Source organism: Toxorhynchites rutilus, chromosome 3, assembly GCF_029784135.1.
Source record: "Toxorhynchites rutilus septentrionalis strain SRP chromosome 3, ASM2978413v1, whole genome shotgun sequence".
NCBI classification, from domain to species: Eukaryota; Metazoa; Arthropoda; class Insecta; order Diptera; family Culicidae; genus Toxorhynchites; species Toxorhynchites rutilus.
In genome coordinates, this window is record NC_073746.1 from 276,914,265 (window position 1) to 276,928,738 (window position 14,474).

Sequence of the window (14,474 nt, forward strand, 5' to 3'; positions counted from 1 at the left end):
TTGGTGTAGGCACCAATATAGAGATGCCTCGGAGGAGTGCACAGGAAGGGAAATCTCACATTTCTCTGCAGGGAGAAATCGATTTTAGTCCAGCGGGCAATCGTTTTTTTGTGCAATTACCCGAGCCAAGTGGTTAGGTAGTGTAATCAGCTAACAAGTCCAAACGGGTTTTTTTTCGAAAAATGTTCTGATATTCACTGTATTTTTTTTTCCTCTTTTGAGTTAAAGGTATTTGAATTCTTGCGATTGTTGTTGAGGAACAAGAATTAAAAAAATTCTTCAATTTTCGTGGCTGCATATTAGCTGTTTATTTTTTAGAGATCTCAAACTTTTTCACATGACTCTACATTACATGATAGCGAATAATTAGACTTGACTTTTTTTTGTATAATAAAAAATACAGATACATTCTGTCGAATGTACACCGGGAATTTGTGTTTTCAAAGAATATGCTTCTAAATTTACCATGTTACAGTCGCTGTTGCGTACGCCCTTTTACGCTACGCAGCACCTACTAAAATGTCGAATTGACGGGGGACTTCTTATTAAAAAGTCGTCCGGAGCGAAGCTGTCAATGTTGTGAAAAGAAAATCTATTTCGAGATCATTTTTGGAAAATCAGTTGTACGAGTAGGATCGAAAATTACGCCCTTAAATGTAAAATATTTAGTTCTCCGCGTTCTCAGAAATTTAAGAACAGCATTTGTGAATCGTTAAAAAAGGAAAATCAAATTGAGTTAATCAGGTCGCTCAGAACAACCAGTTTCGTCAGTTTCGTGAATGAAAACGGTAATATATATGAAATATTATAAAAAGAAATATTCCTATATTATAATAATGTCGGTAGAATTTAGAACATTATCATTTAACATTCTCGATCCGGGCTTAATACAGAGGAATCACGAAACGTAAGCAATATAGGTTATTTGTCATATTCGTATTATATTACAAATATTGCAAACTAATTCTAGGGAATTTTAACCGTGGAATAAACTGAAATACACCCGTTCAAAATGCGGAAATTTATTTTCTCCCGTTGCTAAAGCAACATTCGCTATAAATCAATGTAGGCGCATGATAGTCTAGTCGCAAAAGGAATATTGAACAAAAATTGAATTTTTTTTTTTTTTTATTAATTCGTTTATTTTTGCAGGCTCAGTAACTTAAGTTTAAAGGAGCCGAATTCTTAAATATAATTTTAAAACCTTATAAATAAACAATTTTCTTACATCTATGGTTAGTAAGGTGGAAAATCGATTACTCGCGGTGTACTCGAGTTTAGAAGGGTGACATATTTTTAGGAGAAGGATGGGGTATAAGGAAACTGTAACAATGTTGATGAACACTCAATTCTTAAATCTGTTCGCATATCTATAGTGTTTTTACATTTCAACTTATTCTACTATTTATAGCAAGGGGACGAATTACCCGCAAAGGAAGGAAAGGAGGGTATAAGGACATAGGGACAATCACACACGAAGATCGATAGCTTTATGGAAAATATATATATGGGACATGTAATCAAGGTCTAACCGAGCCAACACATCTCTCACCGGTACATTGGGCTGTCTTCCTCGGGCCCGAAGGGAGTTTTCTAAATTCGATCTGGCGACCAGATACACCTCGCACGACCAAACAACGTGCTCGATGTCGCGATAACCTTGGCCACAAACACAGAGATTGCTGCTGGCAAGATTGAAACGAAAGAGTAGTGCATCTAAAGAACAGTGATTGGACATGAGTCGGGAGAAGATGCGAATAAAGTCCCGACTCAATTCCAGATTTTTGAACCACGGATTGAGGCTAACCTTAGGGATAATCGAGTGAAACCAACGGCCCAATTCATCTTCATTCCACTTGCGTTGCCAGTTAGCGATGGTATTTTTGCGGACTAAAGAATAAAATTCATTGAAGGCGATTTGACGCTGATAAATATCGCCTTCAATTGCACCTACCTTTGCTAATGAGTCAGCCCTCTCATTACCCGGAATTGAGCAATGAGAAGGGACCCAGACAAAGGTAATGACATAACAGCGTCTGGATAAAGCACTCAAAATTTTTCGTATTCTCTCAAGAAAGTACGGCGAGTGCTTTTCCGGCCTCACTGAACGGATAGCTTCGACAGAGCTAAGACTATCCGTTACAATGTAATAGTGTTCAACAGGTCGTGAGGCGACGCTGTCCAGCGCCCAATGAATTGCTGCAATATACACTGAGCAAGGATTCTGAAGACTGTGTGAGGTGCTAAATCATTCGTTGAACACTCCAAATCCTGTGGACTCATTTATAGTGGACCCATCAGTAAAGTACATATTATCACAATTGATACCCCTATATTTTTCATCGAAGATCGTTGGAGCGATCCTCGATCGTTGGTAATCTGAATATCCATGGATATCTTGCTTCATGGACAGATCAAAATGCACAGAGGAATTGATGTAGTCAGGAAAACAAACACGGTTGGGAATATACGAAGAAGGATCAACCTGCATGGAGATGAATTCATGATATGAACTCATGAATCCGGAGTGAAAATTTAGCTCGATCAGCTGCTCAAAATTTCCGATCACCAATGGGTTCATGACCTTACACCGGATGAAGAACCGAAGAGATAATAAATTGAAGCGATCTTTTAGTGGGAGTAAGCCTGCCAAAACCTCGAGACTCATGGTATGCGTTGAGGGCATACATCCCAACGCGATACGGAGACAAAGATACTGAATTCGCTCGAGTTTAATGAGGTGTGTTTTGGCAGCTGATTGAAAAAAGAAACTGCCATACTCCATCACTGAGAGAATAGTTGTTCGATACAACATTATAAGATCTTCGGGATGGGCTCCCCACCAGGTGCCGGTAATTGTACGGAGAAAGTTTATTCTTTGTTGGCATTTTTTACTCAGATACCTAATATGGGCCCCCAAGTACATTTGGAGTCGAACCAGACCCCAAGATACTGGAATGACATAGCATGAGTGATCGGTTTACCCAAAAGTTGAAGCTTTGGTTTTGCTGGTCTATGCTTCCTAGAAAAAACCACCATCTCTGTTTTCTCCGTGGAGAATTCGATCCCTAGCCCAATAGCCCAGGTTGAAAAATTGTTCAAAGTATCTTGTAAGGGTCCTTGCAGGTCGGATTCGTTTGATCCTACGACAGACACCACTCCATCATCTGCAAGTTGTCTTAGGCTGCAATTTTGTGTAAGGCAATTGTCGATGTCGCTTACATAGAAGTTGTACAAAAGGGGACTTAAACATGAGCCCTGGGGGAGGCCCATGTAAGAGAACCGACTTACTGCCGAATCTCCGTGAGAAAAGTTCAAATGTTTCTCACAAAGCAAGTTATATAACATATTATTCAATAGAGGCGGCAGACTCCGAGAGTGTAATTTGTCTGACAAAACCTCTATTGAAACAGAATCAAAGGCCCCCTTTATGTCCAAGAATACTGAAGCCATTTGTTTTTTTTCGGCGTAAGCCATTTGAATTTCTAAAGAAAGCAACGCAAGACAATCATTCGTCCCCTTGCCCCTGCGGAACTCATATTGTGTATCTGAGAGTAGGCCATTCGTTTCAACCCAACGATCAAGGCGAAACAAGATCATTTTCTCCAACAATTTCTGTATACAAGACAGCATTGCTATTGGGCGGTACGAATTGAAGTCGGACGCGGGTTTTCCGGGTTTTTTAATAGCTATAACTCGCACTTGTCTCCAATCATCTGGAACAATATTATGCTCCAGAAACTGATTGAATAAATTCAACAAGCGATGTATCGCCACATCAGGGAGGTTTTTCAGCAAGTTGAACTTAATTCTATCCGATCCCGGAGCAGAATTGTTACAAGAAAGGAGAGCAAGAGAGAATTCTACCATCGAAAACTCGGAATCAAGATCGCACCTATCTTGTGGTATACCTCGAACAATTTTTTGCACAGGTGCGGAATCAGGACAAACCTTCCGTGCAAAATTTAAAATCCATCGATGTGAATATTCCTCGCTTTCATTCGATGAAGAGCGATTTCTCATGTTTCGAGCCACTTTCCATAATTTTTTCATTGACGTTTCTCGTGATAAACCTCCCACGAAATTTCGCCAATAAGCACGTTTTTTCCCTTTGATCAAATTTTTGAACTGATTCTCAAGGGCTAAATACGTTTGAAAATTTTCAGGGGTTCCACGTTTCCGAAAAGCTTTAAATGCATTCGATTTATCCTGATAAAGCTTGGAACATTGGCTATCCCACCATGGATTGGGAGGCCTTCGACGAATAGTGGAGCCTGGGAAAATTGGAAATTGAAACTTTGAAAAATCATAACTCAAAAACGAAAAAAAAACACATCTCTGATTTTTGGATATGTTATGTACGAAGGCCTGAGCTTTCAAGGAAAATATAAAAAAATGTAGCGTCCTCTATCCGTAAACAATGTATACAATGTACTATAAAAAACAAATACAATCAATAAGTACAAAAGTAAAACCCATTTTTTTTGAGAATGTAATATTTTTTCAAAGAAGACTAGAAGAATACTTGGCTTTATTTTGATATGTCGATCATCTGATCATCTGAATGAATTCATTATTTTTTAACTACTGGACCGTTAAAAAATAATGAATTTTTGAAAAGGTGATTTTTGGAAAAAAAAAAAAGAAAAAAAGGGGAAAATTTTCTGATTAACCTAAAATGAAAAAGGTCGTCCTAATGAAAGAATAAAAATAGATATGGATCTAATATTTTGCGACAAGGAACAAAACAACCATTTTTTACGAAAATTTGCATCAGCATCAGGGAGGGAAATTCACACACTTATCCGACTTTGCAATATACTTCAATCTAGGATAATTTTTAATAAAATTTAATATTGTGTGTCAGGCGCGAAACATTCAAAAAACTAAAATTCCAGTGTTTCATAACTATAGAACCAGATGGAAAAGCTCTCACTCCTTTACAAAATTCACGTCAATTTCACATGAATTACAATAAGTTTCTAATTCGTAGGTCATCGTTCTCAATTAGTTCAAATAACCCATTCGGGGTGGTTTTGACCAAGTTGCGCCATGTTGTAATGTGTATCTCGTTTTACGCAGAAAATACTGCTCGTTTAAGCTCTTCGAATTACTCATACTGCTTGTAAGTTGCATCTATTATTCTTACGAGCACTCCTCATAAGTTCTTGATAAAGTTTTGATCTGGTAAACAAGCTTACCAGTATAAGATCTGAAATCCTTATTCATCAAACCATGCCATGAGTTTCCGGGTTTAATGAATTGATGCCAAATAACCCAATTATCACATTGCTTTTGATGTAAAAACAGAAGTAAATGATTCCACCACCCCTACATTTTTTTGTAGTTCTAAAACAATAATTGCTATTATAAACATAGTACTGTATGGGGATAGACTGTTTTTGATTAAAATATTTAGCATCACGAGCTTTTCAGAAAAGTGTTTTTTTACAAGAAAGAAGTCATGTGACTCCCACTATGCTAAACGTCCATTACGGAAGATGTTGTTATGTGGAATTTGTTGTCCCGGCTCGTTTATCCTTTGCTATCAGAGCAGATAAAAAAATCACATCGCATCACAATCAAATTACGTCACATCATACGGGAAATGGCGCTTACGCCACATCATAAAGGAAATGGCGCTTGCGCCACTCCGTTTTCAAGCTTTTACGGGGTAATTTTTCCACATTTCTGTAAAACTTCCAAGCTATTTGAAAGGATTTGGTATTCTTTTTCGATATGAAATTAAAAAAAAGGAAAATGTTGATATTTGGCGCTTGCGTCACATTGTGGGATTACGGTAGTATAGGCGTGAGTACAGAAAAAAATGCTATTTTGGCTCTAGTCTCATTTCAGTCAGCGAGCAGTCATCACCGAAGCTAACGTCGAGTTCACATAGCGCAAGTTAGCATCCGAGTTCGAATACGAATCGAGTTGAAATGTATGAGGGTTAGTTATGAAATTGCATGCGAATACGGACTTCCTTCGTTTTTCATAGTTTTCTTGCTTTTTATCGAAACCGGTTTTATTGTCAGATCAGTTAATCGCCTTTAAATGGGTTTTAAAAAATGTGATTCTTTTTGATATTTATTTTAATATTCTAATTTATTTTAATATTCCAATTGTTTGTGTGACCATGATTAGCCTTCAATTGAGCTATCCGCGGTGACTTTGTCACTCAATTCCGCGGATAATCGAGCATACACATTTTTCAATTTTGAATCGCTTGACCTATTTTTATCCTTTTTTCTCAAGAAAAAAAAGATTCACTTTTCCACATAACATATCAAAAATTTAGGAATGTATGTTTCTCTGAGTCTGGAATATAATTTTTATTTAAAGATAAGATCAATGTTTTGTTGTTTACATTTTGGGTACATATTAAGTTTAGGTTTAATTTTTATAAATAGAGGTCTCTGGAGCAAGCCTTGAATGTACACCCCGGTACAGAAAGGAAAGACATAGTCCTTCATCAAAACGCAATTTGACAAACCTATTTGTTGCATGAGGTAATTTTTCATTTTACACATACACGTGTTATTATGGGAAAGTGAGGGAAATTTTCTCTATAAATATTGGATATTAATAAGAAAAACTAAGCAGCTCGGAAGGTGTTTCCCTAATACGGACACAAAACTGAGGAGCCTGGGGAAATCGTCGAATACATGTAAGCTGCGCGTCCAACCAAGCTGCGAGGAATTTCGATGTCTTTGGCTTTTGTCAGGGTTACTTAAATCTTGTACTAAAGAGTATTTGATTCTTAAATTTCTATAATGTTCGTTCTCGCCCGCATTAATTCCATAGTCCCACGTCAGCATCGCGGTAGTGTCTTGGATACCACTCTTCTGTTTTTTTTCGTAATATAATTAAATAATCATATTTTATAATATATATAAATATTAATTTTTCTCAATTTGAACCGATGAACGAATGACAGTTCTAAACGCAATATGAAACATGGTACAGACACGGATTAAGTATTTCCCTACCCCCTATACCTTGCAAGTAACGATCGAACTTTATGTGACCCCCTCAAACACCACCCACCCTTTTTGTTGCATACATAGAAAATGATAAAATGAACATCCTCTAAATGTGTCGTTCTTGCAAAGGTACACACAGAATGTCACAGAACGGAATCCAAAAAGAACTATAGGTGGGCCTACACCAATGCTGCTTTTGCAGCATGTAAACGTGAATTTCCCTGATGAAAGATAAACTTTTCAGACATGTGAGTAAAAGGAAGAGAGACTCAATTATCTTCTCCGAGCGCCGCCCGGTCGCGTTTTGTCGTCGCTTACAAAATTCCGTCTTCTTTTCCTCTGAGAGTGGAGGATGGCCACAAGCCGCGCGGTGCTTGTGTTGATTAAATTTTCAACCTCGTGACTCCTCACGTGCCTGATTAGAGAGGAAAACTTTGTCGTTATGGAGAAAGATTCGTTCTTATTTCATTCATCCATCTTCGTCGTTGTAATCAAAGGCTGTAATGTTAACTTCGTCCTGAACGACCTTCATTCGTGCGCTCTATCAGCAATGATTTTAAGGCGTTCCACAAGCAACATAAATTTCGAAACAGAACAACTATCACCAGCCGGTAGTCACTAAGTAGTCCAATTCGGGAGGGGGTGCTATGAATAATTGGCTTGATTTTCTTTTCACCTCCGTTGATTACTGCCGATAGGTTGAAACGACCGTCCCTCACGACACATCGTTAAACCCTTGAAAGAAACAGATAGGGAGCCATACCACGTGACAAACCACCAAATAGTCAAGGCCTATGTCGACTACTTCCGTCTCTGAAATCTATTCCAACTTTAAAAAGATGTTAACGCCACGTCCAAATTTGCATACATATGCGTGACCCGAGGGACTAGTTCTCCTTCTGACAATAGAACGTTTGCTCCGTGCACAACTGCTTGCGGGAACCCTCATCTAAATCTAAATAGAAAACACTATCCATTTCTCTCTTGTTGTTGTTGCTGTTGATTTCAAGAGATAATTCAAATTATGGATTATGTTCAGCAATTCAAATCAGCAGGAACCCGCTGTTCAACAGCTAAAGGTCACCATCTGGACAAACACAGCCATCCGCATATGCATGTATAAAACACAGGCGACAATGTCAGATCCTAAAGGCAGCCGATTGCTATCGCTAAGATGATCATCTTAAGATTACTGCTAGCAGTTACAATATCTCTGGCAAATGCTAGTCTGGTTGACGCCTTTTTCTGGGGCTGGCGTCGGCCCTATTATAGGCGGACCGCAGCTACAACTACTGCCACTACTAGCGGTTCGACATCATCGAGCGCTACCGCATCAAACTACGCGATCAAGATCGGAGATCGGGAAAACACCTTCGCTAACCTCACCGACTCGGGAACGATGCTCTCCAATATACAGATCAATTTGGCCGCATTCAATGGAACCACGGTAGTCGATAGGACACGCGACGATTGGTTCAGTAATGTGATTCTGCAGCTGGCACATGAATACCAAATAAAGGCAACGGATGTAGTCTTCGAACATCTAGCATGGATTGAGAGGACTACTGTGGAGGCGTTCGTGTTTGCTACCGAATTGCGGCAGCAGATCGTCGAATCGGGAGGATTTCTGGAGGAATTCGTGGAATCAATTCGGACAAACATACACAACGTCCCGGCAGAGCGTTGCTCGGGAGGAAAGCAGTTTGCTGATGAGACCATCCAGTCAATACGGAACCATAGCGGATATGACTGTCTGGAAGAGCGCCTTCGACATTTAATTCAATTGGGGAACGCAGCAACGTTCAATCTAACGGAGTTGCTCAATACTCTAGGTAACCCGGAGGACCATCAACTGAGGGAATGCGAAGATGTGCATAATAATGGCGATACAGGAGCTGGCAGTTTGAACCGATTAGCCTGTGTTACCTCGGTAAGATATCATTCTGACGTCGATGGTATTGCTCGGTCAACTTATACGGTCTTTCGCAGGCTATACTGAAGTTAAAAGAGAAGATCCTTAAGCTCGAATATGCCGCTTACCAGATGACAGCGGACGCTGAGTCAGCACTATATCGGGCGAAGGCTAATATACTAGAATGTGTAGCTGATCTAACATCGTACGTCTTCAAAGTGTCACTGCGGTTATATGGTTGGATCACCAATTGTGGTAGCGGTCGTCATATATAATAAATAATTTGACCCGGTTTCCCAGAAGACACATCTTTACCTACTCGGAATTGTTTGGTTGCGGAATTTCACCTATGTATGAGTGGGTTGGAATCAATCTTGAATGCGAATCATCATCTGTTATGTTTTCGTTTTGGAACTGCATACGTGGAACACGGACGAAGATTTTTTTCCCGGAATAGATATTTCGATTTCGATTCTGCTCTCATAGGAAGATGAACAATCTATCAGTTTTCTTTTAAGTTATTTTGTTTCTTAATGGAGTGAATGGAACTATTGGGATTCGATTCCTGATTGATTGTCGCAATGATAACAAACACGATTACTTGATAGGGAGCATATCGTTGTGCCGTAATTTTTGAAATATAACCCTTTTTCGTAACCAGCCTCGTTATTCAATAGCCATACCTCGTAGATACCTATTATACAGCTATTGCCACTCTGTCTTGAATGAAATCTTTGATGAGTAATGTACTGTTGTATGAAAAAAATCGGTTTCAAAATGTCAGGTTGTCAATTCTCCTTAACACGTTCGTCGCCCAACGCGACATTTTTGATTTCCTTGCCGGACCCAACTTGCGGATAAATTATTTAATGAAGATCAAACTTAATTTTAGCCAACTTTTACATTATCTAGCAATATGTGACGTAATTTGTAATTGTAATTTGAAGACGAATTGACAACAATAACACATGCCAGAGTCATATTATAAGGGTTTCGCAAAAAGCTACAGTACAAACCATCCGTACTATAAATTAATAAAAAGTATAGTATAAACATTATAATAATATGGTGATGATTTTTTTAGTTTTCTGCATATCCTATAGTTATATTCATGTGTTATGTGTGCTTTTATTATTATTATTTATTATGTGTTATGCAGGTGCTTTTTTATTTTTTTTTATCTGTGTTTTTTTTAATTTTATAGTGACTTTCAACTCATTTGGCTGGCTCGTCACTTTTACTTCCATTTTTGGAAGAATGTCGGGAGTGAGAATTGAACTCGTGACCTTTAGCGTGAGAGACATGGATGTTACCACTACGCCAGATCGCCTCCTATTCAGGTGCCTATTATGTCAATTTGAAATGTTTTATTTGGTGAACTGGAGAGACTTCAGCCAGTTTTTCTCGGTATGATCAGTAATGTCAGATGAGAAGACATGTTTTTGTTTTGAGAAAAACAACAAACAGTTTTAAAATTGTTCTATCGATACTCTTTTCTCAGTGCCAAAATATTTAAAAAACATAACAAAAAGGAATAAGTTTCATATATCTTTTGGTTTCAATGATATTTTTCCTCGAGCATATGGTTTCATCACTCAGACGTTTTGCTATTATGGATTTGTTGGGGGCAATATTTGTTCACCTAATCAACGATTTATCAAGAAAAATTATAAATCTATATATGCATTTCCAATAAAGTAGTTGTTTTGAATTACTCATTTTCGTTCAATATGTTAAGACCCTTTTCGTGCCGTGTTAATATACAGGGTTTTCCATTTCGGGCTTCCGAAAGTATACAGCCTTGCGCTGACAACCGTTTGACATAGCTGTCAACCAAAATGTCATATCGTTAGTTGAATGTCTGCCATTTTACAATATGGATCGTTTTAGCATCGCACAACGTGTTAATTTTGTTAAATTATACTATAAAAATGATGAAAAACCGGCAAATGTTTTTCGAGCATTACGGACGGATTTTGGTCGTCATGGACGGCCTACAGAGCACACAATCGCTAATGTAGTGCGTAAATTCGAACAAACTGGATCCGTAGCGGATATTGTGAAACTTGTGCATCATCGTAATGTGCGTTCGGCCGAAAATATTGCTGCTGTTGCTGCCAGTTTGGAAGATGACCCGAATGTTTCGATTCCACGGCGTGCTCAGCATTTGCTCTTGTCAAACACATCATTGTGGCGAATTTGCATTTGGACTTGCACCTACATCCATCAACTGGTACAAAAATTAGAGCGTGGTGACCATGGAATGCGTCGGGCATACGTCGATTGGGTGAACGGACAACAGCAGCAAAATGCTGAATTTTCGCATCAAATTTTCTTCAGCGATGAGGCACATTTTGAGCTCGGTGGCTATGTGAACACCCAAAATTCCCGTATATGGGGCTCAGAAAATCCACACGTGATTGTTGAGAGGCCATTGCATCCGCCAAAAGTCACTGTTTGGTGCGCATTATGGTCTGGTGGAGTCATCGGCCCGTATTTCTTTGAAAATGAGGACGGCGAGACGGTAACTGTGAATGGTGAGCGCTATGGCCGCATGTTAACCGATTTTTTTTTGCCACAAATTGAAGATATGGATACGGATGACATTTGGTTTCAGCAGGACGGTGCCACGTGCCACACAACACGACCGAACATGGCCATATTGCGAACGAAATTTGAAGGACGCATAATTTCGCGTTTTGGTGATGCCAATTGGCCGTCCACAGATCATGCGATTTGAACCCGCTAGACTTTTTTTTTGTGGGGTTATGCGAAAGACCGTGTCTATGTCAACTCTCCGCAAACTCTTGAACATTTGAAAGACAATATTCGTGAAGTTATGACCGAGATACCGCCCCATATGAGCCGAAAAGTCATCGAAAATTACCTGTTCCGGATCAAGGTGTACGAAGAAGCCCTAGGTGGACATTTGAATGATGTTGTATTTCACACATAATGGCATAAACCAAACTTTAATTTGAAATAAAACTTTCATCGAAATTCGAATTCTAAGTGTGTTTTATTTCAATTTACTTTCGGAATTTAAAGTTGGAAAATCCTGTATTCAAAACAGTCATCTAGCATCTCTGGATATGAATTCAATGTTTACATTTGGTTGTGTTGTTTGGAAGAGGCCCATCTGAAAATCTGTAAAATCTTGCAACTACTAAATTGAATTTGATGGTTGCAGTTGAAAATATACATTGCTTATGCAATACTAGTTTAGTCGTGAAAAATTTGAAGATAAAGGCAGAGCAGAAGATAAAGGCAAACACATCAAACAAACTAGACGATTCGATTGATTCATTGACGAGCGCGGCCAAACGGTCGTCGAACCAGACGAGCTACTCGTCTGTTTTTAGTCGAGCTCGACTTCTGGAATATGAAAACAAACGAGACGAGTGCTCGTCTCCTTGTCTCGTTTTCTGGAATAGGGCCCAATATACTTACTTCAAAAGCTCATCAATTTCCCACTGATTACGTGATTACATTCCCATCGCGCTTATTCCATTTTCCCGATCCCTGACGCTCGAAAAGAATGAAACTTTTCCTGTCTAGAAACGTGCCAGTTACGAGCAAGGGATATGACGCGCGTTTGCTGTTCCCTTCTCAAAAAGAAATAAGAAAAATACAAACTTGAAATACCTTTAACGTTACTTTGTGGTATACTGATATTTTGAGGATACTCGCAGAACAAAAAAATTAAGATAACATTGTGTTGCTCACTGCATGAAACTTTCTTTTTCACGATCTTTTTCGCGATTTTAAAGCTCTATGCTTTGAGCTGTTTCACAGTTTGAAGGATGGCCCTTGAGTAGATGGGCGAACGAGAGACTTGTGTGGGTGGGAAATAATGCTTGATAAAGGATAATTGAAACGTTTCTCGCGAGACGAAGCTGCAGATGGGTGCCATTTGTGCCCATGACAACGTTTTGGCGACAGTGGTTAAGACAGCAACGAAAAACTAGATCAGTGATAAAAGATTATGATTAAAATTTCTAAACTGACAACAACAAATTGTTTGATGTAGGCATTCAACTCGAATTTAAGGCAGTATTCTGACTCCTGGCATGACTCCTAAGGATACTAAGAATTTATACTAAACTAGCTGACCCGGCAAACTTCGTCCCGCCCAAAATTTGTTTTTTTGTTATCAATACCTTCAAGCATTCACGTTTTCTTACTAAGCGTGAGTTCATGAGCCCAATCGCAGAACTGTTCATTGATTGATCTTCTAATAGACCTCGTTGAATTTACCGTCTACCTCGATCTTCTGCTCTTCTTATTTGAACGCTTCTACCAAATCTCATCATTATAACATCAGATTATTTTCAGACACAATTCTCGTTCAAGATTTTTCAACCACTTGCAAATAACATGTTTCTCCGTTACATGGATGGAATGTTTGATATAGAGGATATGATAGAATAAAGACAGGCCCCAACCCCTCTTCTTCCATTAGAGAAGGGGGAGGAGTGTCGAACCACCTTAGAAATGTTTCTTCCCCATAGAACCTCCACATGCCAAATTTAGTTCCGTTTGCTTGATTAATTCTTGAATTATGCGGAAATGTATGCTTCATTTGTATAGCTTGATTAATTCTCTAGTAATGCAGAAATGTGTGTTTCATTTTTATGGCAGCCTCCCCTTACAGAGGGGAGTGGAGTGTCTAACCACCCTGAAAACATTTATTGCGCCCTAAAACCTCCATATACCTAATTTGGTTCCATTTACTTGACTAGTTCTCGAGTAATACAAAAATTTGTGTTCCATTTGCATGGCAGCCCCCGCTTAGACACATTTTTTTAGACACATAGACACATTTAGTGCACCCTAAAACCTCCATATTCCTAATTTGGCTTCATTTGCTTGATTAATTCTCGAGTAATGCAGAAATTTGAGATTTATTTGTATGGCAGCCTCCCCTTACAGAAGGGGGAGGAGTATCTAACCACCGTAAAACATTTAGTGCACTCTAAAACCTTCACATGCCTAATTTGGTTTCGTTTGCTTGACTAATTCTCGAATAATGCAGAAATTTGTGCTTCATTTGTATGGCAGCCCCCCCTAAGAGAGGGGGAGGAGTATCTAACCACCGTAAAAGCATTCATTACGCCCTAAAACCTTCACATGCCAAATTTGGTTTCGTTTGCTTGATTAATTCTCGAGTAATGCAGAAATTTATGTTTCATTTGTATGGCAGCCCCCCATAAGAGTGGGGAATTGCTGGTCAACCAGGCCATTTTGCGTCGATCGAAAAATGTAGTAATCGGACGAAGCAATGTCTAGAGAATACGGCGGGTGGAATAGGACCTCTCATTTTAGCATTTCCAGGTATGTTTTGACCTGTTTCGCGACATGCGGCCGAGCATCAAAGAAAAGAAGAACGACTGACGGTTGGAGGCGAGTGAACTGAGAAAGTTTGGAGCCTCTATAATCAAAAACATCTTCATCACTGACGATATGATTAGCAAGCTGCGCTGGCCCTACTACACAATCAAGCACCGTGACGAATCTTTATTGCCGATACAGGGGTCTCCATAGCCTAAATGGCTCCGCTAACCTAGTGAACGATCGTT

At 39.1% G+C, this 14,474-nt stretch overlaps 2 protein-coding genes across 5 annotated transcripts in view; one reads left to right on the forward strand and one right to left on the reverse strand.

The window, feature by feature from the left end:
- The window catches only part of LOC129776053 (casein kinase I), a 102,066-nt gene that overhangs the window by 81,665 nt on the left and 5,927 nt on the right, over positions 1-14,474 (reverse strand). The window lies entirely within an intron of this gene.
- Positions 8,146-9,911, forward strand: LOC129776055 (uncharacterized). Its single transcript, XM_055781438.1, has 2 exons — positions 8,146-8,913; positions 8,973-9,911. Exons 1-2 carry the CDS (start codon positions 8,158-8,160, stop codon positions 9,168-9,170), a joined length of 954 nt encoding a protein of 317 aa, XP_055637413.1. The 5' UTR covers positions 8,146-8,157; the 3' UTR covers positions 9,171-9,911.

What these genes read in the sequence shown, in the direction of transcription:
- LOC129776055 (XM_055781438.1), top strand. Translation starts at nt 8,158, where the DNA reads ATGATCATCTTAAGATTACTGCTAGCAGTTACAATATCTCTGGCAAAT. An exon ending in GATTAGCCTGTGTTACCTCG is followed by an intron (nt 8,914 to 8,972) that starts GTAAGATATCAT and finishes GGTCTTTCGCAG; the next exon opens with GCTATACTGAAGTTAAAAGA.